Source organism: Nicotiana tabacum, chromosome 6 (genome assembly GCF_000715075.1).
Source record: "Nicotiana tabacum cultivar K326 chromosome 6, ASM71507v2, whole genome shotgun sequence".
Taxonomy (NCBI): Eukaryota; Viridiplantae; Streptophyta; class Magnoliopsida; order Solanales; family Solanaceae; genus Nicotiana; species Nicotiana tabacum.
Genome location: NC_134085.1, coordinates 189,730,339 through 189,757,861, shown reverse-complemented (window position 1 = coordinate 189,757,861; position 27,523 = coordinate 189,730,339). Strand labels below are relative to the sequence as shown.

The 27,523-nt window shown below is 37.6% G+C and overlaps 2 protein-coding genes and 1 long non-coding RNA gene across 3 annotated transcripts; 2 read left to right on the top strand and 1 right to left on the bottom strand.

Annotated features, from left to right (window-relative positions):
* The first annotated feature begins 909 nt into the window (after positions 1–909).
* On the top strand, positions 910–5,542 carry LOC107774327 (IAA-amino acid hydrolase ILR1-like 4). The gene is made up of 5 exons (XM_016593824.2): positions 910–1,637; positions 2,411–2,536; positions 2,880–3,194; positions 4,427–4,555; positions 4,844–5,542. Exons 1-5 carry the CDS (start codon positions 1,293–1,295, stop codon positions 5,252–5,254), a joined length of 1,326 nt encoding a protein of 441 aa, XP_016449310.1. The 5' UTR covers positions 910–1,292; the 3' UTR covers positions 5,255–5,542.
* A 367-nt stretch (positions 5,543–5,909) lies between these two features.
* LOC107774328 (glycosyltransferase BC10) lies at positions 5,910–9,379 on the bottom strand. Its single transcript, XM_016593825.2, has 2 exons — positions 8,178–9,379; positions 5,910–6,608 (listed from the first exon to the last, which is right to left on the bottom strand). Exons 1-2 carry the CDS (start codon positions 8,697–8,699, stop codon positions 5,970–5,972), a joined length of 1,161 nt encoding a protein of 386 aa, XP_016449311.2. The 5' UTR covers positions 8,700–9,379; the 3' UTR covers positions 5,910–5,969.
* Positions 9,380–17,968: 8,589 nt separating this feature from the next.
* LOC107774329 (uncharacterized) lies at positions 17,969–21,316 on the top strand. Its single transcript, XR_001645473.2, has 2 exons — positions 17,969–18,705; positions 19,907–21,316. It is a non-coding gene; the product is annotated as an uncharacterized LOC107774329 (long non-coding RNA).
* The last annotated feature ends 6,207 nt before the right edge of the window (positions 21,317–27,523 follow it).

Sequence of the window (27,523 nt, the reverse complement as noted above, 5' to 3'; positions counted from 1 at the left end):
ATATTATCTCACACCGTGTGGTCTGAGAGAGTAGTGTGTATGCAGACCTTATCCCTACCTTGCGAGAATAGAAAGGTTTCGAATAGACCCTCAGCTCAGGATAGCATAAGTACCACATTAATAAAATTTTTGATAAAAAGAGACAGTACTAAAAAGTCATATAAAAACGGAATAAAAACGAGACAATAAGGTGATCACTAGGGGTGTTCATGGTTAAGTTTGGATCGGTTTTTCCCTAAAAAGAAACCAAACCAAGTAAGTTGGTTTTTCAAATATTAGAACCAAACCAAACCAATTAAGTCGGTTTTTTCTCGATTTGGTTTATGTCGGTTTTTCGGTTTTTTCGGTTATTTATCGGTTTATTCTTAAATATAAGACATACACTACCAAACACATATTTCGGCGACCACATTTTCAACGTAACACTATCAAATCAATTTTCCTTTGAGAAATCTATTATTTACCAAGATATATTGATGATAATTGAATCAAATAATGATGAATAATTTAAGGACTCAATTAAAAATATATTATTTTTAACATGAAGTAGATTCTTACACTTAATAAACGAAAACTGCCAATTAAAACTAGAATGTAAAGGTAAAGAACTATACTAAAAGTGCAAACGATTAATATTTACTATAAAAATTTTAAAACTTTGTATAAAAGTATACATATATATAGATGTAATAATAAATTTAAAATAGCTACTATTATACTCGGTTTGGTTCGTTTTTTTAATTAAAATCAAACTAAATTTGATCGATTTTTAAATTTCAAAACCAAAATCAAACAAAGAAATATCAATTTTTTTTGATCGATTTGATTTGGTTTTCGGTTCGAATTTTCGTATTTTTATAAACATCCTAGTGATCACTAAAAAGAAAAAAAAAGTTGCGGCTGGCAATTACTGAAAACAAGGAATAACACGCGAGAGATTTTGATTAAGCACGTGAAGTCGGCTGTAGACTGAAAACTACTGCTGAAGAGCTGTGAAGGCATCTTTTCACTCTTCAGTACTCATTAATTGTGGCTGTGGCGAATGAAGATGACAAACAACTCAACTTATAGTAGGAGTATTTTAATTCGACATAATAATAGTAGTCGTCGTGCTATTTTGGAACTTTAAATCTTTTTCCCCATATTTTCCTCGTTCTCCACCTAATTTAATTGTACAGAGACCACAGTTGACATTGCCCTTTCTTCCCCTACTCCTTTATATTTTTCACTCCCTTTCTCCTCACTCTTTCTGTAATTTTCTTGAAAAAGAGTTTTTTTTTTTTTTTGCTCAAATGGATTTTTCCAGATGGGTTTTCTTGATTTTGATTTTGATTTCATTTTCTGCCATACCCATTTGGTCAGACTCTTCATTATCAGAAATTCCTATTAATTTCCTCAATTTTGCAAAGAAAGCTGAGGTTTTTGATTGGATTGTGGGGGTGAGGAGAAGGATACATGAGAATCCTGAGCTGGGATATGAAGAATTTGAGACCAGTAAGCTTATAAGGGAAGAATTGGATAAATTGGGGATTTCATACAAATACCCTTTTGCTACTACTGGTGTTGTTGGTTTTATTGGTTCAGGAAAATCCCCTTTTGTTGCAATCAGAGCTGATATGGATGCTCTTCCTATGCAGGTTCAAAATCAAATCTTTTCTCTACTTTGATTTATGTGAAACTGATTGATTCTCTTTAAATGCTGCTGGATTTTATTAAATTCTGATTGTCCTCTTGGGTTTTGATGTAAAACTTGTGTTCTTTGTACTGATATACTGATTAACAAAACAACAACAACAACCGTCAGTGTGTACGCTGACCTTACCCCTAACCCGACGGGTAGAGAGGCTGTTTCTGATAGACTCTCGGCTCATGAAGATGGAAATAAAACAAGAAGATACAACTCATTAGTAACCAAAAGATAAATGACATGCAATAAAAGTAACCAGTATTTAAGGTCGGGGCTAAGATAATCGGAAAGGAAAGTGTGGACTCAACATAAACCACAAGCCATCTAAGATCAACCCTATCCAACCCTGCCTCACCCAGGGTATGAAGTAGGAAAAGCTCTACTACCCCCTAGCCTACAACCCTAATGCTTGACCTCCGGACCTTCCTGTCAATGTTGAATATGAATTTAAGCAAGGAGAGATTTTCCTGTCTTCAATTTGGCAAAAGCAATTAGTTGAAATGGATTTAAGCTATATAACCCGACATTGTAAAGATTTTTTTTATATCAATGAATTTTAACCTATGATAGCAGTCACTCACCATTTGTTACCAGACTACTAATTAATATTTATCGAGAGATTTACTTGTAATTACGTAATAAGTGACTTGATTGTGTATATATCTTTTACATCGTCAGTGCATAGAACTTAAACTCTTAGTTAATACATCTTAATTTTAACAGGAAATGGTGGACTGGGAGCACAAAAGTAAAAATGCTGGAAAAATGCACGCGTGTGGCCATGATGCTCATATTGCTATGCTTCTCGGTGCTGCAAAAATTCTTCAAGAACATCGAGACATTTTGAAGGTTTGATTCTTGTATTAGGAGTATCACATCTGCTCATGATTTAACTCTTTTCCCATTTTGCAGTTTGCATTTTATCCATTGAATGAATGATCTTTACTTGTTTGGCATGCATGCTGGTCCGCTGGATGAGTTTTATGGCCAATTTAATTGATCAAAGAATCTAAGCTTTATTTTGCTTACGTTCTAAGGAAATATATTAGAGCATCTGATTACCTTTTAGCAAATACCATATCTAGTAATCTTAATGAATCGATATCCTATTCCTCAGCGCGTCATCACTTTTTTGTTTGTCATATATGCTCTTCGGGCAGCTGAAATTTCCTTGGCTTAATATTTTTGACAGGGAACAGTTGCTCTTGTTTTTCAACCAGCAGAGGAGGGAGGTGGTGGGGCGAAGAAAATGATAGATGCTGGAGCACTAGAAAATATAGAAGCAATATTTGGTCTGCATGTCAATCCCCAGTTTCCTCTGGGTAAAGTTTCTTCAAGGCCTGGACCTTTTTTGGCTGGAAGTGGTTTTTTCGAAGCTGTAATTAGTGGAAAAGGGGGTCATGCTGCTATTCCACAACATTCGATAGACCCAATTCTTGCAGCATCAAATGTAATTGTCAGCTTACAACATCTTGTTTCCCGAGAGGCCGATCCTCTGGATTCGCAGGTATATTTCTCCCCTTACATGCTGCAGCTGCTAGTCACTATTAACTTGTTGCAGTGTCCAAATAGCCGTGAAAAATTCAGAGCAATTGTCATGATTTTATTACTTGGGAATTGTTTGTCCAGCAAGAGAACTTTGAATTGCAAACAAGATTCAAATTAGAGAAGTGACTCTATCCTTGCTCTGAACCTGGAAAATGTGACATTAATCATAAATATTTCCAATGACCCTGTGGTCTCCAAAAGAGGTTTATACCTCTTTGTTTTCAGACACTGACTGAATATTCAACCATACCGTATTTTTTTGGACAACATAAATCTCCCTATGGCTGGTGACTTCTTAATCAAACAAAAGTGAAATTTACCTCAAATTTTCCTCTTCCGAGCGTCTAAGAGAGTCCAATTGTCTAAATTGGAAGCAATCCATTAGAAATTACTCAATCAAGTAGTGCAGCCCTTTTCTTGGCTCCCTTGCTTTGATTCACCATATGCTTGTTCTACTCCGGTAATGTCCTTTGTAAAATGGAGAACTTTATAAAAGTGCTTAAACGGAATAATTTGCAAGTTCCTGAATAACGTCGTTAGTGCTTGGGTTCAGTCCACCATAAACTTCATGGACTCAAAACTGTTAGATTTTGGATATCAACCAGATTCCAACAGTGGTGCTGACAACATTTCTCGCCAGAAAATCCAAATTGAGAATCTTATATTAGATAAAGTCATGCATAAATCTTGAACCGATGAGCCTAGCCAATAAAGCTTTGATCACTGAAGCAACAGAAAGCTTCTTCTTCTTTTGGACGAAAGAATTTTTATTCCTTCATCCTCAAGAAAAGAATTTTCTATTCTCTTGGATGGAAAATGGAACTATATTTAAAGAAAGAGGGATTAGTGTAGTATTGTTTGAGATTTGAGGGTCAAAATCTCTTCTTTCCTTAAGAAAACTCAACATTTGCAATTATCGATAGTAAGTGATTTCTTCTCCCTGTTCTGATTTCTGTTTTGAGAGCAAAAGTCGTATCTTATGAGATGATGCTATATATGGAAGGATTATTTAAAGACTTTTTAACTCTCTCTCACTGAAATTGAGCAATGACTAGCACACGTACTGTATTGTTTATGTTTTTAGAAATTTTATCCTTATAATAACTAATAAGGATTGGCATACCTCAACAGATGGTTCTCATTTTCCAACTTAGTCATTTAGTTATATTTGACATAAAGTATGATGCACAGGTAGTCACAGTTGCTAAGTTCCAGGGAGGTGGTGCATTTAACGTTATTCCAGATTCTGTTACCATCGGTGGCACTTTTCGGGCCTTTTCAAAGGAGAGTTTTCAGCAGCTTAGGCAGCGAATTGAGGAGGTAGGATCAATTCTTAAATTAGTCAGATTCTTCGCAATTCTCTTTATTTAATCAGGGTTTTAGTTATCTCATTTTATATGCTGCATATGGATTGAAATCACATGCTCTTCCAACCGCAAAGCCCCCTTATGCTTTGGTGTCTCAACATTCTTTACATTTTTTCAGATGTTATAATGGCCAAATATGTTGCAAATTGTCTTGTTTCCTTGATTTGTTCGGCTTCTACAGTCTCATTCTGTTTAGCCATGCTTTCTCCATAGTAGAGACACTAATTCTCGTCTCGCGTAGGTTATTGTAGGGCAAGCTGCTGTACAGAGATGCAATGCAACTGTGGATTTTCTTACAAAAGAGAAACCCTTCTTCCCTCCAACCGTGAACGATAAAAACTTGCACAAACACTTCCAGAGAGTTGCAGGTGATATGCTTGGTAACGATCATGTAAAAGACATGGAACCGCTAATGGGATCAGAGGATTTTGCGTTTTACCAAGAGGTTATTCCTGGTTACTTCTACCTACTCGGAATGCAGGAGGAAACGAATGAAAAACTTGTTTCAGTACATTCACCTTATTTTAAAATCAACGAAGAAGCACTTCCTATCGGTGCTGCACTTCAAGCATCTTTGGCTATCACATATCTTCTCGAAGCACAATCACAAGTTCCTTCGTCAAGTATAAGTGATCATCACGATGAATTGTAAGGTGCTGCACTTTTCTAGACAATGCAGACCTAAATATACCCACTTGTTCATTTTTATGTATTGTTGCTAGAACTGGCTTTTCTAGCTTAAACTGTATATCTGGAATGAGTCGGTATAGTTAGAAAGGTCAATGTTTATGCAACAATTGTTTTCGTTCCTTTTCTCTTTAAACATATTCAAATAACTGTATCAAGTCGGAAGTCAGCGAACAACCTTCAGCTGTCTGTAATTCCAATTCAGACATAGATTTTGTTAGTAATTTACATCTCTTGTTCTTTTCTTTTAAAATTTTATGTTCTTTTGATATGGATGTACCATAGACTTGTTCTTTGAATCAACAGTTACGTTGAGTTTTCGCTGTACAGATGGTATTGGAGAGTCATTGTGGCGCGGTGGCTGAGTTGTGACTGAACACTTCAAGTCAGTTTGTTCGCAAAGTATTACCAAGAGTACTAACTAGTAAATTTGATATTTGAGAAAACATCAAAACAACAAAACTACGACTCAATCTCAAACAAGTTGGGGTTAGCTATATGAATCCTCATTTCCCCATCTGTCTCAAAATAAAAAGCAACGTGATACGACATCACATAGGAGAGAGCATTGTGAGCATGTCACACCATGTTATCAGCATTGTATGTACTGATGCATCTAATTAGCTAGTATGGAACTCAACTGATCATAGCATCTAATTAGCTACAAATCGCGTATAATTCTAGAAGCCCAAAAACTTGGCTGAATGTTCTAACAAAGGATCCAAAGCACTAGGAGCAAATTTTCTGGCAAAAAGGAAACAAAGTGAAGTCGGCTGGTTATTGTATATACAGAGCGGGCTATCAGAAATTTTCTTGAAAAATTGATCAGTAATATCGGCCTTCCCAAATGTAGCAGGATGAGCACCACCTCTGGACCAGTCCACCCAAGTGAGAGTCCGGTTTGCCAGGAGGCGAGGTGATTCTATGGTCAACATAGTAGGGAAATAGTGCTCGTCCACGTAACATGCTGGCCTGCAGAACTGCTCAAACTTAGGGTAGTATAACTCATCTTTAACAATGTCAACAGCTAGTTTCCTGTTGACTTCAAACCACTGGGATCCTTTACGCCAGTCAGTGAGGTTAACTTCAGGTGTCATATTTGGATTATAACGTCCTCTTCCATAAGGTCCAGGTTCATCTACTGCACCCATAAAGCTATACCTGGATCTTGATATGTAGTGATATACAGCTTTGAAGTTATGGAGAGGAATGCATGCCTCGGATAGGAGGACAAACCATTCGTTGGAGATATCAAGCAGTGCATTAGCAAGAAGCCGTCTTTCAGCATCACACATACTCATTCTTCCCCACTCTGCCACCTACACAAAAAGAAGCAACAGAATTATCACACTGATCAATCATTTCACTACTGGCCTTGACATTCCTACTTCTCGTATACCAAATGTTCACCAAGATTTAGGCTCATAGACTGCTTAGTTGCAGCAAAATGTGCCAGCAAGAGGCGTACAAACATTTTTTGCAGACACATCTGCAAGAAGGATTACCAGCGAGCTTCATCCTTCAGTCACCAAAATAGTGCATATAATTTTTTAAACTAACGAATATGCATCATCCATCATGGACATATATATGAAACTATTCCCTACAGATTTATCGAAGGAAATAATCCTTCATAAATGGCCTTCTCTTCCCCTAAGGAAATACTTCAACCAGTGTCTGAGATAGACAGTGGAATGTTAGTAGAAAGTGGTTAATGTATAATATCATCTAAGCATACTTCAGAACCCAGAACAGCAGAAGCAGATTTTCACTATGATATTCGAGAAATCCATCTCATCTGTTCATAACTTGTTGCCCCAAAAGTCTCATCTTAATATCACACATTAGAATTCAGTGAACTACTGTAGCAAGATCTTTCGTTTTGGTTTCTTTCTTTATTTAGATTTAAGTGTTGGAAATATACCAGAACATTTGTATTAAAGTACAGTAATTCCTGGCATACATTAAGCAAATGTTGTGGTACAAACTTCCTAAAATGGAGAAGATTCCCTGGTAACATTTCACAGTTCACTAGTTCCAACCACAAAAATAAGTGTTTCAAATGAGAAAAAGTGATTTAGAAGGTTTGCATGGCGTCACTAGCTGTCACAAATATTCAGAAACCCCCTAGATGAACACGTCTATGCGCCAACTTATGTAACAAGAGAACCAAGCAAGTCTTTATCCGACTTTCACTCAGTTTAATCCTTAATGATGTTGCTGCAACAACAAACAAGTTTGCAACTTTCAATGATCTAGACATTGCCTCAAATACAACACCGTGGCAGTAACATATAACCTAGGCATACATGGACCAGAACATGATGAGCTACAAGAAAGAACACATTTTCCCCCAGTCCTACTCCTACCTTTGGACAACTTAAGGAATCCTGTAACCATAAACATTAAAGAAGAAAAAGACCACCAACTATGAATCTCCATAATTATGTTCAAATATGCCAATTGTCTTTTGAACAAAATGTATCACTCGCTATTGCTGAACTTTCTGGTTAAACCGTAAAATGTTTCTGCAGCATGACTCCAAAGGTCTTAAAAGAAGCTATATGAGAAAATAATACACAACAGTTTAGCTGTAACGAGTCCCAGTACAATGGCAGACCAACATAAGCATTCAAATAGTTGAAATCCTATGCGAGATCTGCTTCAACAACCAAGTTCGAAAGGGGCATAAAACACAGAAATATTATGGTAGACCAAGACTTGGGCCTACCAGATACACTCATAAGAATGCCAAAGTGATAATAACACAGATTAGGTAGAGCAGGTCTAAGGTGGCAGCTATTGCAAGGTTAAATTTGTACACATAATGGAAAGAACAAATTCAAGCATAATGTACAATTAGGAAGGAAAGAAGAAGCTCAATTTACCTGACTAGGAATTTGCCTGCCGTGAAAAACCGATGAAGGTGGGAAATCAGGTTTGTATGATGGCAAGGAATGAATGTAGATCGAATAAAGCTCCTCATTCCCCTTGAGAAACCTCTCCCACAAAGGCGCTAAAGGCAACGGTCCTCTAGTCAAGAACATGAATGCGATCTTACGCGTTCTATTAAAAGGGTAATCTTTGATTTGAGGAACAATCGAAGCTCGCCAAAACAACTGAGTATCATTCATCGAATGCAATAGATTCGACGGAGGTCTAATCCAACTCTCTAAACTAAGTTGTTGAATACAGGGCTGAAACCTTGATTGTACCATAGGGATTACATTCTGAACTACTGAATATCGAACCATATACATACTAACAAATGAAAATACAATACCAAGACCCAAAAATAGCAATAGAAATTGAAGTAATCTTAATGGTAAAGGCTTATACTGAGTTACCACCCTAGTACTAAGATCTTTACCCTCCTCCAATGACCCGTGACTCCCTACTCTTGACTTCATTTCTAATTCTACCGATACTTCCAAGTACAATAATTGAAGGAAAAAATCAGATTTTTTTAATCCCAGATTGCTATTTTGAGCTTGAAGAGAATGGCACAGAGAATATAACTATCTTCAGAAATTCAACAATGGTATGTGGTTCACAAAATTTTACAGCAAAAAGCAAGGATTTTTAGGCAATAAAATTTCAACTCCAGATCAAGAAAATGAGATCTCAAGATTTGGCAAGTGATTAACTTAGGCAAGAAATGGTGAAACAGATATCATGGAGTTGGAGCAAGAAAATGAAAGCTGAAATGAATATTGAGCTAATTTTGTTACTGAGATTAATAAATGAGATAGTATGGGCGTGATTGAAGGAGCCAAATTTATGAATAATCCAGAGACCAAAAAGACGTTTGAGTTTGAAGAATAAAACAGAATCTTGTTGTTCTCACTCACACCAAATCTGTTGTGTAGCCTTAGCTTGTTGATGACATCTTTGGCCAAACGTGGAGAAATTTAAAGGGTTTTCTAATACATTGAAGAGTTGTCTTTGTTGGGAAACTGAAAGGATTATTTTGATGAGGAGAGAGAGAAGGGAAAGTAGAGCATGTAGGGGTGTGTGTGTGTGTGTGTGTGTGTGTTTGATTTGTTTGTTGGTTGGACGAACCTAGATGTTTGCGTACTTAGATTTGTCTTGTGCTTTTACATTGTAATGAGCATTTATTTTGCGACTTCACCAATAAAACACATGAAATAAAATACAGTATCCTCACGTAACTTTTGTCCCCTTTCTTATTGGTTTTTGTCTTTTAATTTTCTTCAGATCCGAGGGTCGAGGATTGAACTTTCCAATCATTTTCTCGAATGCTATTCTTTCTATTTGTTCCTTTTTGCAACTTTAAGAGTAGTCCATTTTTCTACCAGCACCATAATATTACAATCACACAGACTAGTTATTCAATCACTAATGTTTTTTTATTGTGTTGTTTTGGGTCAGTTTGTTTGTGTACACTTCGACACATTTTGTCGGGTTTACTATCTTCCACAGACATAAGTAACTTTACTGGGTGACGGAGCCATAATTTTTCCTATGAGAATTCAGAATCTAAAAAAGCAACACGTGAAGAAATTAAAGTGACTCATTATCTACATAAAACTAATTTTGTCTTTACTCCATCCCCTAACTCTATCCATTGACTATATTTGCCTCCGTTTGAATTTGAATTTAGAACTTCATAATTCTTCTACCACTTAATTGATCACTATAATTATTTATTTATTTATTTATTAAGTCAAAGTGAGATATTTTCAAAAACTAAACCGACCAAAGCTAAAGTTTCTCAAAAAACTATTGCAATTTTATTTCAGAAACATATTTTCAAAACAGTATTCGAAAAAAACAGGTGAAATTAAAAAATAGCCAAATTTACAAGTAGTAATTGAAAAATAGCCACAGTTTCAAAAGTAATCGAAATTTAGTCACTTTTCATTTAAAGATAAATTTGAACGAAAATATTATTCAAAATCCAGAAAATATTCCAGCATAATATACTGGAGTTCCAGCATAATATACGAGAGTTCCAGCATAATATGATGGAAGTTTATACATAGGTGATCCAATTTCCAGTATATTATGCTGGAACTTTCCGTGTGCTGGAGTTACAACATAATATGCTGGAAGTTCATACACAGGTGCATCAATCTCCAGTATATTATATTGGAACTTTCCGTATTGCATAGTGGCTATTTTTCAATGACTTTGTAAATACTAGCTATTTTTCAATTATCAATCCGAAAACTGGCTAGCCCGTGCTATTTTCACGAAAAAACTCTTATCTCATAGTGTCAAACCTCTCTATAACAACATCCTTATATAACAACACTTCTCTATAAAAGTCAAAAATTTTCGAAACCAAATCTCATGTTCTATTATAATATATGTTTTCTATAACATTCAAAAATATTCGGAACAAACGAGATTGTTTTAGAGAAGTTTGACTGTGTTAGTTTCCATAAATATTTCAAGACCTAATTTTCTACAAACTAACCAAACCAATCCAAAGACTAGCTAATGACCTATTACGTTTGGCAATGGAAGTTTGACATCAGGGACGCTTTCACATATATATTCTTTTCTTCCATTTCTATATGTTTAATTAACAATCATGTCCTGATTCAGAAGCGGGATTGTTTTCTAAACAATCATGTCATGTAGAAGCGGGATGAACATTTGGTTACTTACCAAAGTTTGGTGGCGAAGACTCAAATTGATTATCTCCTCCTCAGGAGATGCGACAGAAGGTTGTGCAAGGACTGCAAGGTTATCCCAGGTGAGACCCTCTCAACGCAGCATAGGCTTTTGGTGATAGACATTTGTATTAGGATAAGGAGGAAGAAGAGGTCAGTACAAGGACGCCCCAGGATTAGGTGGGGCGCCTTAACTAAGGATAAAGCTAAGGAGTTGGAAGGAAGGTTATCGGCAATGAGAGCTGGGAGAAGTAGTGGGGACGCAAACACAATGCGGTCGACGACGGCGGACTGTATAAGAAAGGCGGCGAGAGAGGTGTTAGGGATATCTACGAGCCACAATGGTGGCCACAAAAGAGATTGGTGGTGGAATGCAGTTGTCCAAGGTAAAGTGGAAGCAAAGAAGGCGGCTTACCTGCGATTAGTAGGGAGCACTGACGAGGAGGAGAAGAGAGAGAATAGTCAAAGGTATAAGGTAGCTAGGAAGGAGGCGAAGATGGCAGTGACGGAGGCTAAGACGATAGCTTTTGCTCGTCTGTATGAGGAACTAAGTAACAAAGGTGGGGAGAAGAAGTTATTCCGACTCGCTAAGGCGAGAGAGAGGACAACTCAGGATCTGGACCAAGTGAGGTGCATAAAAGATGATGACGGCAAAGTTTTGATGGGAGATGACCAGATTAAGAGGAGGTGGCAGACCTACTTTCATAAACTTCTAAGTGAAGAAGAGGATCAGGATATTATACTTGGGGAATTGAAGAATGCCGATAGTAACCATGAATTAAGTAATTGTAGGGAAATTGAGATCGATGAAGTCATGGAGGCAATGCGTAAGATGAGAAGGGGCAGAGCTACCGGGCCAGACGAAATTCCGGTTGAATTGTGGAGGTATGTGGGTAGAGCAGGCGTGGAATGGCTTACTGCATTGTTTAGTGTTATATTCAAGACTAATAGGATGCCTGAAGAGTGGAGGTGGAGTACAATGGTCCCGTTGTATAAGAACAAAGGTGATGTCCAGAGTTGTAACAACTATAGGGGCATCAAATTACTAAGTCATACCATGAAAGTTTGGGAGAGAGTGGTAGAGATGAGAGTGCGAAGGACGGTGTCTATTTCAGACAACCAGTTCGGGTTCATGCCGGGGCGATCTACCACAGAAGCTATCCACCTTATTAGGAGGATGGTGGAACAATATAGGGATAGGAAGAAGGATCTCCACATGGTATTTATTGATCTGGAGAAAGCGTACGATAGGGTTCCTAGGGAGGTCTTATGGAGCTGCTTAGAGGATAAAGGGGTCCCGGTTGACTATATTAGGGTGATTAAAGACATGTATGCTGGAGCTAAGACTCGGGTTAGGACAGTAGGAGGCGACTCTGAACACTTTCCAGTTATTACGGGGTTGCACCAAGGGTCTGCGCTCAGCCCATTCCTATTTGCCCTGGTGATGGATGCACTGCCTCATCATATTCAAGGGGAGGTGCCATGGTGCATGCTATTTACTGATGACATTATTCTAATTGACGAGACACGAGGCGGCGTCAACGAGAGGCTAGAGATTTGGAGATATGCTCTTGAGTCTAAAGGTTTCAAGTTGAGCAGGACGAAGACGGAATACCTCGAGTGCAAATTTGGAGTTGAGCCGACGGAAGCGGGAGTTGAAGTGAGGCTTGACTCTCAAGTCATTCCCAAGAGGGGTAGTTTCAAGTACCTTGGATTGGTTATTCAGGGGATCGGGGAGATTGACGAGGATGTCACACACCGTATAGGGGTGGGGTGGATGAAGTGGAGGTTAGCGTCGGGAGTCTTGTGTGACAAGAAAGTTCCACCGTTACTAAAAGGTAAGTTTTATAGAGCAGTGGTTAGGCCTGCCATGTTATATGGAGCTGAATGTTGGCCGGTAAAGAATTCACACATCCAGAAGATGAAAGTAGCAGAGATGAGGATGTTGAGGTGGATGTGCGGGCATACAAGGATGGATAAGATTAGGAATGAAGATATTCGAGAGAAGGTGGGTGTGGCCCCCATGGAGGACAAGATGCGGGAAGTAAGACTCAGATGGTTCAGGCACATTCAGAGGAGGAGCACTGATGCACCGGTGAGGAGGTGTGAGCGACTGGCTGTAGTGGGCACGCGGAGAGGTAGAGGGCGACCTAAGAAGTATTGGGGAGAGGTGATCAGACAGGATATGGCGCGACTTAGGATTACTGAGGACATGACCTTTGACAGAGAATTATGGAGGTCGAGCATTAAGGTTGTAGGTTAGGGAAAGTTGTGAATATTTCTACAGCACAATAGAGTGAGACTAGCCAGTTAGGAGTTAGACTAAGAATGTCATTGGTCGTCTATTGATGCAGGGCTTTACCTGCTAGTTTTACTATACCAGCCATCTATTTCGTATTTCGTGTTCTGTATTTCATATCTCTTATATTGCTGTTATTTTATTATGCATTTTTATGGTACTAATATATCGGCTCCTGTTGCTTTTTTTAGCCGAAGGTCTCCTGGAAACAGTCTCTCTACCCTTCGGGATAGGGGTAAGGTCTGCGTACATATTACCCTCCCCAGACCCCACCTGTGGAATTATACTGGGTCGTCGTTGTTGTTGTTGTTGTCCTGATTCAGAAAGCTAGCGCCTACTTTACCTAAATTGAGTCACATATATAATTGCTAATTATTTCTATACTGAGAAAGACAACTTATTGAATTATTGATGGGTGAAAAGCCGGTGGAGAAGTTTTATATACATCATGTCGACCACATCATGTAGTATCACCCTTTAGCCTAACTTCTACTTTTGCTCACCCCCCCCCCCCCCTAGGGGTAGAAACTAGTTCTATGTCCCTTACTACTTGTAATAGCAGTATTATGGGGGAGCCCACTGTGCCCCCCACCCCCTATATGCTTCCTACGTAATGCAATAGGTTATCCTTTTAAACCAAAAAAAAATAAAAATTCTAACTCCGTATAAAATTCATGAAAAGTATTTTCAGACTAACGGCAACATATCTTTAATTAATGACGTTACAAATTGAAGACTTATTGCCATCCTTTATAACTTCAATTGTATTGTCATACTTTTTATAACAGTTTGAAAAGAATATTTAGTTTTCATCTTTTAATACATGAAATTAGTGGAAGAAACGAACAAATGAAAAATACTTTTCTCCGTTTATTTTTAATTTCCTGCATATAGGTGGTTTGAGTTTTGAATTATTGGCTAAATATAAATTTGGAATGATGAACCGTTTAGTAGTATATGATACGACTATTTCACGCGCACCTTTATTTTATATATATACACACATATTCTCAATATGTTATATACAATTCTATATATTTTTCGACTATCGAATTTAAATAATTTCTAGCACAAACTAAAAGTGAAAAAAAAACATAAATTAATATAATTCGGTGTAAATATGACTTATCGAGTATGCATAAGTTTTCGGGAAAAGGTGGATGAGGATGTTAAGATGGATATGTGGGCATACCCGGTTCGATAATGAAGTTATTTGGGAAAAAATGGGAGTGGCCCCTGTGGAGGATAAGATGCGGGAGGTGAGACTGAGATGATTCGGGAATATTTAGAGGAGAAGTACAGAAGCCCCAGTTGAAAGATGAGAGAAGCTAGCCTCGGTGGATAGCAGGAGGGATAGAGGTAAGCTAAGAAATCTTAGGGAGAATTAGGCGGGACATGACGCAATTGAAGTTGATTGAGGACATGCCCTTAGGAGGGTGTGAAGGTCAAAGATTAGGGTAGAAGATTTTTAGGTAGTCGAGAGTTTCTCTTGGTCTTACTCAGTTCACTAGCATTAGTGTTAGTATGATATCTTTTTATTCATAAATTGCTATTACTACCCAGAGTTTAACTGCATTCTTGGATTCGATCTTATTTTATCTTGCTGTTATTCTTACTTGTTGAAATTACCTTTTCTTTTTTAGTCGTTCTAGCCGAAAGTATATCAGAAATAGCCTTTCTGCCCTTCCAAGGGTAGGAGTAAGACTGTGTACATCTTAGCCTCCCCAGACCTCACTTGTAGAAAAATACTATTTTTTTTTTGTTATTGAGTATGCATACGTTTTGTATGATTAATAGGCAAAAAGGAAAATATCAACTATGTCCATTTATAAGTAGCTTATTACAAAAATTGGCCAATTCATAAAAAAATTATTAATATTAGCCAAATATATAGATATTTGATCAGTAAATTCTTAAAAAAAACTTTCTCTCTCTACCTTCACTCGTACTCTCAGCGCATGTTAGCTAAGCATACGCCGGTGTGGCCATGGCAGGAGCGAGAGGTCGAAGATGAGGAAGGGGACGAGGACGACCTAGGAAAATACCTATAGTAGCTTTTGGGAGCTCAGTGAGAGCTCGAGTTCAAGGAGATGGAACACCTAAGACATCAACAATGGCTTCCCCTGTGCAATTGGCTGAGGAGATTAGATCTGTGGAGAAAGGATCTACATTTACTACTGAAGGGATACCAAAGAAGCTGGGAATGACGAAATCTATGAAGACTAATACAGAGGTGATACCACAGAGAACTACATAGGTGAAGACAGTTCAAGGCAATGAAACAGTAATTCTAGTGAAAACTAATGAAACAATGATTCCAGTGCAGAAATCAGTTGAGAGAGCAGCATAAGCAGCAAATCCGGTGGGTGCATGGATAAAACTCTTCAAAGGGAATAGATCTGCAACTAATGGCATGTCACTATCCTATATCCCATCATAAATTATTAATGGTCAAAGTATGGTGCAACTAGAAGCGGAGGAAGTAGAACCAGAAGAAGAAAAGTGGAAAAGTGCTCTAATTGCTTATATAATTAGAGAAACCCCTGGGTACAATACTATGAATAGGTATATCAGCCAAAATTGGCTGAATATAGATACATCAGGTCTGTATTTGCATGATGAGGGATATTATGTGGTCTAATTCAATTCTATTACTGATATACATGATGTTTATTATGCTGGACCATACACTATTAGTAATCGACCCATAATTTTGAAACCATGGTCAGTAGACTTTGATTTAGCAAAAAATTCCCTACTGAGATTCCACTGTGGGTCAAATTTCCTAATTTGCCTATGAATTGCTGGGGCAGTAATTCTCTGAGTAGAATAACAAATGTATTAGTAAATTTTGTGTTTGCAGATGAATGTACCACCAAGCAAACAAGGATATCCTTTGCGAGAATGTTGGTGGAAATAAATGTTAGTCGCCCACTTCCTGATGAAATTACAGTGATTGATCCAAAAGAAAAATATTTCTAACAACATGTGACATATGATTAGAAACCTGATTTCTGTGGAGTGTGTCAAGTAGTTGGGCACAAATGTAGGTAAAAGGAGAAAGGGGATAATCAAAAGGATGCAACATGCAAGAAAGATGAACAACAAAGATGTCACACAAGAATGGAGATACAAAGGTCCTATGCAAACAACTCTAAAAATTGGAGAGCAAGTAGAGCTTACCGAGGAAAACAAGCAATAGAGCCATCAATTAAATGAGGAGAAGAGTGTTACTCCTACTAGCAGAACAGAAGAGCAAGTAGACAAGAGTAGAGGGAAAGCTGTTGCAAGTCTAGAATTCAATCTTCAAAATTTTCCCATACTATGTTCTGTGCCAACAAAAAATGATTTTGGAGTTCTACATGGAGTTCATAGTGAAGATCAAGTCCCGCCTCTAGATAGAGAGGGGGGAGGATCCAAAACTCTATAATGAATTGGTTAATTTGGAATGTTAAGGGAATAAATAAGAGGTATAAGCAAAAGGAATTGAGGAATTATTTGAAAACAAAAAAAATTAGATAAGCAGGACTCATAGAAACAAGAACAAAGGAGCAGAATTCAAAGAAGATCATCAACAAAATAGTAACTAATTGGGAGATGTATGATAACTACCAAGCTGCAGTAAATGGAAGAATTTGGTTGGTCTGGGATCCATAATGGTATGAAGTTAGAATGGTGAGAGTTGAAGCCCAAATATTGCATTGTGAAGTCACAAGTAAAATAGGGGATATCAACTGCTATCTTACTATAGTGTATGGTTTTAACACTGTGGAGCACATGAGAGCACTATGGGAGAACCTGAAAGATGTAGTTGTGGGAATGAACAAACCATGGCTAGTAGCTGGAGATTTTAATGCAGTAATGTATCAAGATGATAGGATCTTTGGCAATCCAATCACTTATACTGAAATTAAGCAATATTCTGAGTGCATGCATGAACTATTTAGAACAGAAGTCCATTGGAGAGGAGATTATTATACATGGTCAAACAAGCAACAGAATAATGACAGAATATATAGCAAGATAGATAGGGCCTTTGGCAATCATGAATGGATGATGACATGGGGGCATTTGATAATGCAATATGATGAGACTTTCATTCCTAACCATGCACCTATGTTGTTAACAATGGTGTCTTCCAACAACAGCATCAAAGTTCCTTTCAAAATTTTCAATATATGGGTTGAGCATAAGGAATTCTTGGAGATAGTAAAGAAGGCCTGGCAGCAGACACAATCCACAAGTAAGATGAAGAATATATGGATGAAGTTGAAGAGTCTCAAACCAGTATTAAGGAGACCCAATAGTTTTACATATTGGGGTTTTATCGTATTGACTTTAACTTTGTTAGCTAGTGCAATTTTATCCAAAGAGAAGAAAATACCAAAAATAATTTTTTTTTAAAGTTTACGCCTAAGATTTTCGATAAGTAGTATTAAATGATTTTGCTTTCATATATATATATATATATATATATATATATATATATATATATATATATATATATATAATTTTGTGCAGGTACATAGCTAATTATTGGTATGTTACTTTCTTTACTTTTGATTTTATTTCAAAAAAAAAAAAACCATATGACATGAAGACACATCATCACAAATGGACAAAATCCTATAACAACACAACATGCACAATTCTCACTTGCACTACATATTCACGTTGCATTCATCTGAGCATTCATTTTTAATTATCTTTGGATCACAATTGTATAGTATTAATTTTTCTATACACTACATGACACACACAATTTTGGGACCACACGGTTTGGCTCAGATTTCTAACTTCTTCCCCAAGAATATTCCAGGGACGGGGGAACAATAAGGGGACTCACTTTTTAGTATTTATAAAAGGGGGTGGGACAATTCTTAGAAAAGGGACATAAGAGAAAAATAGGGGAAAGAAAAGGGAAGGAACCCTGAAAACTCTTCTTTTTCTACACAAGGAACACAGCCGCAAGACCCCTGGAGGACCTTCTTCTTCACGGCCGACTCCCTTTCTTTCTCTCTCTCTCACAGCCAAACAACCACCCAAAGAACCCCACCCCCAGTCGTGACCTTCTTTTTCAACCAAGGAACACCCTTAATAGATACCAAAAACCCTAGACCCTTAAAAACAAGTCGCCGCTGCCATCTCCGGCGAGACCTCCATCTCCGCCGCATCTTCCTCATCTCTTCAAATCCGGCCACCACCAACAACCTTTCTCATCCACACCTAGCAGCGGAACTCAACAGAACCATCGTTGCTTCTTCTTCTTTCCCATTCTCAGCAGCCGCACAACCTAACAGGAGGAGAGTCAGTCCATGAAACTCTATTAAAATAACCTCCTGAAACTCTATGAAAATCTACTATAGAGCAGCCCCAAAAATACTAAAACAGATCCAACATCAGTCTCGAGCAAAGAGGTTCGAACTGGTTGAGGTTCGTCGAAGTCGCCGGCGCGGTTCACTTTTCTAGTCAGCGGTAAGCAGTAGGATTCTCTCGAAGTTTCTCTGTTAACATTAGAAATTTGCTCTCCGTGAGGTCCAATCTCTTTATCTTTTCTTAAATCCCTCATGTGATTTTTTGTTGATATGTTTCTGATATTGTTATCTTTTTGAAGTAATATGAAGTTCTGTGCATGTGCCATTATAGAAATTTGGGGCTTATCTTAATTAACGTGATTTAACTTTTATGGCTTCATTCATCAATTAAATGAAAGATTGAACTACTGAGTTAAGTTGGATAAAGGGAGCCATGAGATTTGAAATATAAAGGAAATAGAGTTGGGTTAATGTGACGTGATAATATTTCTGTTTCATTATTGCTAGTTTTTATTGACCGCTAGTAGCATGTTTAGGCCGACCACACTCGGGTAGGCAAATCGTAGGTCGCTTCTTTTGTTTTATTCGAGGCGAGAGGTCGTTTCCTTTAGTTTATTATTCGGGGAATGCCCTGCACAATTTGTATATATTTTATCCGTGGTATGCCCCGAAGTATTTGTATTTAGAGGCCGAAAGTAGAACTCGTAGTATTTTTATTTTAATTTTATTTTTCTTTTATTAGGTGGGAACGACCTCGAGCCTCTTGTTTGTTCATTTTTCTTTTCTCTGTTTATTTTTGCCTCATTTGAATATTTTAAAAGCCAACTAGATTGAGTACGCAACCGTACTAGTTATGGCGCTCGGGAAATGCCTAACACCTTCTCCCCGAGTCAAATAAACCCCCTTACCCTAGTCTCTGATGCAAACTGGTTTAAGAGTCAAATGTGTTTTGAAGGAAAATTGTTATTTTGAAAATGGTGACCTGGCACACCGAAACTAATGTCAGGTGGCGTCTCTGAAAAATCCTTCGAAATACAACATTTTTGTCACCTTTCAAAATTAAAAACCCTTTTTGAGCTTCAAAATTCTTTTTTATCTTTAAAGAGGGTTTAGTGAGGTTAAAAAAAAGGGTGTGACAGCTTTAGCGACTCTGCTGGGGAGTTGCAAGTTCGAGCTGGTACTTGATCTTGTTGGCTTTTAGGATATTTGATTGAGGTGTTTGTTTTATTTATTTGCTTTATTTATTTAGTTTGTTTGTCTTATTTCCTTATTTTGTTGGTTATTTGCTTATCGCTTTTCTTTATGTGTTACTGCTTTATAGACTGTCATCATTTGCATAACCAGGGGTCTTCTTTCTGCAGCAAGTCTTCCGGATTACGTTTGAGCGTACACGGCCTTTTTGTGAGTCACCCGTGTTTAGGGGGTGGGAGCATGGAGTGGGCGGACAGCTAGAGCAGCCGCCATCGACCACATGCCGCCCCGAATTGCCTTGTCTAGTGAACCCCAAACTTAGGTCAGCCTTTAGGTCATGCTTATTTGTATCATGCTTATTTGCATCATGTCATTTACACTTAGCAGGGCTCGGTCCCAGGCACTGTGTTCCTTTATATGAGGCCTATTCAAATTTTGTCAAAACGGGCCCGTGGCCCAAAAAGACATTCAATCATCCCTGTGCGATACATGTTGCATCTTTGAGGGTAGATAGGTCATTTGGCGGACTGATGTTTGGGAAAGAGGGTGAAATATAAAATGAAGCAAGTAGGGTCCAGTTATGATTTTCTTTCACAACTTTTTCAAGAAAAAGACCCAAAAAATTAAAAATTAAAAAAAAATCCAAAAAGATTTTGCACTTTCCCATCTATTTTCAAAAATAAAAAGAAAATCCAAAAGATTTTTACATTTTCCATAATTTTTCAAAAAGACAAAATATAGTTCTTCCAAATTAGTTGCATTTTTTTTAAAAATCTTTCTCCCATGTCCAATCTGCCCGAACTACGCATACCTGATTCTCATTTTTCGAGGCAGGATACGTAGACAGCCCACATAGAGTCCGGTCTTCCTAGTAAGTCTTAGATTCTTGACTTCGCAGGGTCTTAACCAAATCTTGCATGTTTAGCCACATTTGGCCACATCGGCCGTTTTTGCAAAATAGGGCTATTTTCTCAAAGAAGTTTACCCTGTCTTAGAGCCCTAAGTCTACAACAAGGTGTCCTCTTTGTTTAAGTTCTATTCCTGTTGAATTTGCATGCATAGCCATTTTTGGCCACATAGGCCATTTTTGCAAAATGGGGTCATTTTTGCAAAGTAACTTTAGATGTTGTGATTCCCTCATGTGTAAGGCCATATAGGCCTTGATGAGGTGTTTCCTTATTGTGTTTTGCACTTTTAGTCACTGTTGACTACTTAAGCCTTCTTGCAAAAACAACCTCATTTATGACTTGAATGTGTCCAATAGGATGTATTATGGCCTCAAATAGTGTCTCGAATACCTAATTATATTTGGTCTTATTTTTCTCATTCATGCATGGATCCATATACCAGAGCTCGAACATGACAGATATCCCAAGGCCATTGCATTTGGGAGCTTGTTTGAAGAGACTCTTTATATTTTGAGTATGTTTCCATGTTTCCTTTTATTTTCTAGTCTTGTACTAGTAGTTTTGAGTTTTTTAGGTGGTGTAAGAGTTGTCAAGTCTTTTTCATCGTACTTCCCATTTGTATTTGAAAAAAGATAGTTATAAATGGAAATCCAAAAAGATTTTTTGTTTTTAGCTTATTTTGTTCATTACTTTTCCAGAACTACGCTTGATCTGATTCATGGGGGACATGATACGTAGGCAACCTACATAGGGTTCGATCGAATCATTATTAAAAAAAAGAGAGAAAAAAAGGAAAAAAAAAGAAGAAATCGTGGAAGTGAGAAGTGAGATGAAAGAAAAGAGTGTTTATCAGAAAGAAACGAGAGGAAAGAAAAGAGAAGATTGAAATGAACAAAATTGGGATGATTCCAAATGACCTTTTGACACTCGAAGTCACTCTAGAACTGCTAATTGTTGCTAGGTGCATTGTACGCAATGTGATATTTCTATCTGATAAATGTCCTAACGCTAACATGTTTGCTTTGTTTTGCTCTTTTTGTTACTTTCATTGTTATCATAACAGAGGGTGGTTAGTTTGTGGTACTTTGGTGATTCATCCATACAGTACAAGGTCAAAGATCAAGGTAGCCATGGCTAGCAAAGACTTGGACATAGGAGTTGTTGACCCCTCGAGGGAGATTGTGGAGTCAAAATCTGAATTGAAAGAGGGGGGTCCAAAGGCTGAAACAACAAATGTCCGAAATGTGTCAAGCATGGGTCAATGGTCAAGGACCACCCCTTTCTTATATTTTCCCAGACTTTACACCCATATCGACTACTACCACTCCGGTTTCATTGTCTGATCAATTCTATCCATTTAGGTTCAGTCTTTATCCCAATTGTACGACTATAGCTGGAATTTATATTGTGCACCCCTAAAGTGTGCCATTGACAACCAATCAGACAACCACTATAGTTATGCCTATCTCTACTATCCCACGGCCGACGGTGGTGCAGAGGAAAACTCATGAGTCATAATTTGCTACCCAACAAGAACAATACCACTCTCTTGAGTATCACTCTTACCTATTTGATCTTCCTACAAAGATTGAGAAGCCTACCCGAAAGATAGCACCGGAAGAAATAACCCAAAGACTAAAAGGTTTAGAACAACATTCGAAAAACATACAAGGGCTGGCAGGTTAGAAGAGTATTGTCTTCAAGGATCTATGTATGTTCCCCGATGTTCGTTGCCACTTGGTTTCAAGACTCCCAAATTTGAAAAGTATGATGGACATGGAGACCCTATAGCCCACTTGAAAAAGTATTGCAATCAACTAAAAGGTACGGGAGGAAATGAATAATTACTGATGGTTTATTTTGGGGAAAGCCTTACAAATGTAGCCTCCGAATGGTTTATGGGTCAAAACTCATCTTGCTGGTATGTCTGGGATGACATGGCCCAGGACTTTGTCAAACAGTTCCAATATAACATTGACCTCGCCCCAGACCATAATTCCCTTTCAAATCTGAAGAAGAAACCAATTGAAAGTTTCAAGGAATATGCCATTAAATGGAGAGAACAAGTAGCTAGAGTTAAGCCACCCATGGATGACCACGAGCTAATCACTGTCTTCCTTCAGGCTCAAGAGCCTGATTACTTTCAAAACATGATGTTCGCAGTTGGCAAATCATTATCGGAAGCAATCAAAATGGGAGAAATAGTGGAGAATGGCCTTAAGACAGGCAAAATTATAAGTCAAGCAGCTCTCAAAGCTGCAACTCAGGTTGTCCAAATTAAATCTGGTAATTTTAGTGGCACGAATGAGAAGGTTGAAGAAATCATGATGACATCAGGGTCGAGAAGAGGTCCTAGAACAACATCTCGAAGGTATGACCAGCCTCGTTTGTTTTTTGACGATTCCCCTGAGAACCCACAATACTCTGTTGCTCCACCCTAGTATGTTGTCCAGCCACCAAGACACCCCAGAAGGCGAACGCCAGCACCACAAAATCTCCACTAACCTCCATAGAATTTTCAAGTGCCCCATAACCCACATCCAAGCCAGGGGTATAGAGGTAAACAAAGGTTGAAAGATAATTTTACAGCGATAGGAGAGTTTTATATAAGCTTTTTTGAGAAATTAAAGCATTATGACCTGATTGCACCTATTCCTCCGAATCATGTGGACCCGCGTGCAAGAATCTTTGACCCTTATAAAATGTGTGAATACCATTCCAATGCCCAGGGGCACAATGTTGAAAGTTGTCGGGATTGTAAGCACGTGATTTTTGCCCTATATGAGAATTACTCCCAAAAAATTCAAAATAAAATGATTTTTCTTGGTGTCCAATTTTGAGAATTTTTGTGACATTTTTGGATAATTATTTGTATTTGTCTGTGCATGTTTATTTGCTAAATTAATAAAAAATACAAAAATATGTCGCATTTTGCTTGTAGGATTTAATTATACAATTGTTAGTAATTAAGTTTGTTTTACAAAAATTAAAAATTAAAAAAATAGGCATCTTTTGCATTTTTAGCATTTAATGTCCAAATATACAATTTTATGTTTAATTATTACTTAATTGTGCGTTAATTGTTATTGGGAGTTAATTTGCGCTTTTATAACTTAATTTAGTTCTTAATAATAATTTAAGGATTTTTAGAATTTAGTTTTAGAAAAATAAAAGAAGAAAAGAGAGCAAAAATACAAAAAATCGGAATTGGGCCTCTTCTTCAATTTCAAACCACAGGCCCAAAAAATTGCCCAACCTTCCCCATGACCCGGTCCATTTCAAACCGGGTCGACCCAGTCCATAACCCAACACCCCTATTATCTTACATTTCAAAAAACAAAACAAAAGAAAAAAACCCTAAAACTAACCTACACTACCCGCCCCCCTCTCTTTCTCTTCTTCTCCAAGACCACAAACTCTCCAAGCTTAGCAGCCATGGCTGCTGCCTGTTTCCCTCCCCCGTCGTCCCCTTCATCCTCCGTCAACACACACATACACAACACATCCACCCTCATCCCCACGACGTCCCCTTCGCTGATTGTTGCTGTTTCGTCCATAACACGGCCATGGCCGACTTTTGCTTGCTTCGCCCAAGTTTATGCTTCATCGACACAGGCAGCCATGGCTGCCATTATTTTGTTTTCGTATCGTTGTCGACCACAACACAACCACCTCAGCAGCCAACGCCTCGCATCCAAACGATCACCATCTCCATCTCCGAGCAGCCATGGACGACCACCAAAGCTCCCATGTCCGTCGAGCATGCTCAGCAGTAGCAGCTGCTACTGCTTCACTGCTGCGTGGCTGCGTCTTCTGTTGCATCGTCTGCTTCTTCTACTGCTGCTGCCCGTCGAGCAGCTGGTTCAAAGAAACCCAGTCGCGGCTGCTTCATCTTCTTCGTTTCGTCGAGCTCGAGTTGAGTGGTCGAGCTCCAGCCATGGACGTGAGGCTTCGCTTCACTTGTCTCCATCCAAACGACCAGCTGCTACTGCTTCTTCTTCGCTACGTCCAAACAGACCCCATTGTTGTTGCTTCACGTTTGCTTCACCTCCTTCAGTTGCTTCTTAGGATCGTCTCCGTCGTTTGTTCGAGTTCGTCGTTGGTCAGTCGTTGTTCGACGTTTCGATCCGGTTAGTGGATTTTGAGTTTTACATTTTGTCCGTATTTTGTTTTGATATTCTCAAATCTAAAATCGGGAAATTTTTGTTTTGTTTCGTGTTCATTGTTTTGTTAATTTTTCAGTTTGTCTCATATTTGTTTTATTGTTCTTGTTTATTGTTTAGGTAGAAATTGTTAGTTTAATGTTTGTTAGATTCAAATTGAAATTTAATTAATTATTTCTTCAATTTGTTTCATGTGTTTTATGTATTTTTTCAAAAATTGTTAACGTTGTTTAAATCATTTGAATCCGTCACGTTTTGTTGTTTAAAATAGATTTTAATGCATGTTTATTCTTTGTTTGAAGTTCATCTAGTTATTTAACGTGAGTTTGTTTTGTTTTTGATTTGTTGATTTAGTTTGAATCATGTATTGTGTTGTTAATGTTGTTATTTCCTTGCCCATCCATTTTTGGTCTATGTTAACCAGGATTGGTTCCCAATATGGTTAATTTATTTCCATTAATTTGATGTTGTTCATCTGTGTTCATATGATTTGTTGTTGAATTTGCTGAGAAATTGGTCATATTGGCTATATTTTGGTTGAGATTGATTAGGTGAATTGGTTATAGCTGATGGGGTAGTTTGGTAAATTGCAGTACGTTCAGGGGTAAAATGGTAATTGCAATAAGGTCGGAGGGGTAGTTTGGGAATTGAACATTTTGAATAATTCTTTATGTTAAGCATGAGGGACAAAATGTAATGGGGTGTGGGTGATATAATTGTTTAATATAATGGGGGACAAGACATAATATAGTGGAGGGGAATATGGTAATTGTTTATGGTAGGCATGGGGGACAAGATGTAATGGGGTGGGTTGATATATTTGTTTAATGTAGTGGGGGATGAGTGGGAAGATAGTGAGTTTGGTAGGAGAAAGTGTGATTTTATTAATTGATTAAAGGGTTTGGGATGTGATATAAATAAAAGACTTGAATCAGATTTCAGGAGAAGAATACGGAGAAAAGAGGACAGAGAATAAAAAGAGGACAAAATACAGAAGAAAATTTGAAGAGAGAGGAAATTCCGAAAAATACTAAGACTTCAGAAAATAAAAAGAAAAGCATTCTGGAAATTCAAAAGAAGAATAGTATACACCTGATATACAATCCAAATATTCTGATATACGGATTCAGAAATTAAGGGTTAAACACTAACTAGTCTTTCAAAATCTGAAAAGATTCCATTTGCTTATGTCCGTTGATTGTTGTTGGTATTTTTGGATTTTTGTCTTGATTTTAAAATCTGTCACTAAGTTTCTCGTTGCTGGTTGTTACTGGTTGCTGGGGTTGCTGTTGTTGTATGCTACTGAATTTCTGCTGATCTCCCTTTTCTTTTGCTTCCAATATCATGTACACAACTGACACGCTGATTATTGTAAACTGAAACAGGAAGCATGAATACGAAAATGAAGAGTTGAAGTTCTAAATTTATTTTAATTATATTCTGAATTTTATTTGTATATATAAATTATTTAGCTTACAAAAATTAGAATCATGTAGCTATTTAATATATATAGTGGAACATCTGACAATAGCTTAACGGATGAACTATCTATATATTGCCTAAAAATAAATAAAATGGTGTAGTAACTCCGTCTAGTTAAAAATCAAACGAATAGGCCATTTCGGAACCTGGTAGGAATATTGTTTAGATAAATAATATTGGTTAATTTCAGCATGTAAATGGTCTAGGATTAAAATTAGATTGCTAAGTTTTCTTTTAATTTGACAAACTGAGAACATGCCCAGTATAATGTAACTAGGTAGTAACATGTGAATAAGACGGCCCAGGTCTAGTTTTATGTCATACACGTTGGGCCTGGGCCCGCAGTGGCAACGGACTGTCCTGTTTGCATCATTTTCAGATTTTATGAATCATATTCGAAACTCATCTATAACAACTCAAGCATGTAAATAAATTAAGACATTTTCTCTTTTATTTTGTAGAGACAAATTTAATAAGAGAAAAATGTAGGCATTTTAGGACTGTCTTTTAAAAATAAATGAGATGAGCCTCGCCCAATAAAATGCACCAATTGCAGGGCCCTCAATAAATGTTTAATTGAATATTTAGAATTCGGGATGGACTGTTTAGTGAATTCCACGGTCTTGCCCAGAAATAATAATACGCTAATTGCTTTAGGCACGATTTTAATAATCATTCATTCCTAAACTCGGGTGCGCATTTATGCGACCCAAATCCAAATCCCAAAACATTGAATAAAAATATGTTCCGGATCGCGGGTGTATTTTATGTGACGCAATCCAAAGACATGTTTTTAAACGATGTTCACATTCTTTTAAAAATATAATAATAAAAGCGGTAAAGAGTTAAAAATTTGCAGATGAGCTCACAATTGTATAAAAATCAGATATTTAAGCCAAATATGACAGTTGAGCGACCGTGCTAGAACCACGGAACTCAGGAATGCCTAACACCTTCTCTCGGGTTAACATAATTCCATATATGGATTTTTGGTTCGCAGACTGTAATACAGAGTCATTCTTTTCCTCGATTCGGGATTAAAATTGGTGACTTGGGACACCCTAAATCTCCCAAGTGGCGACTCTGAAATAATTAAACAAATTCCGTTTCGATTGTCCTTTAATTGGAAAAAACTCCCTTCACCCCTCGCGGGGGCGGAAAAAGGAGGTGTGAGAGGGATTTGAAAAGAGAAATAGAAAGGAAGATCCAGGACAAACTTATTGTGATCCAAGAC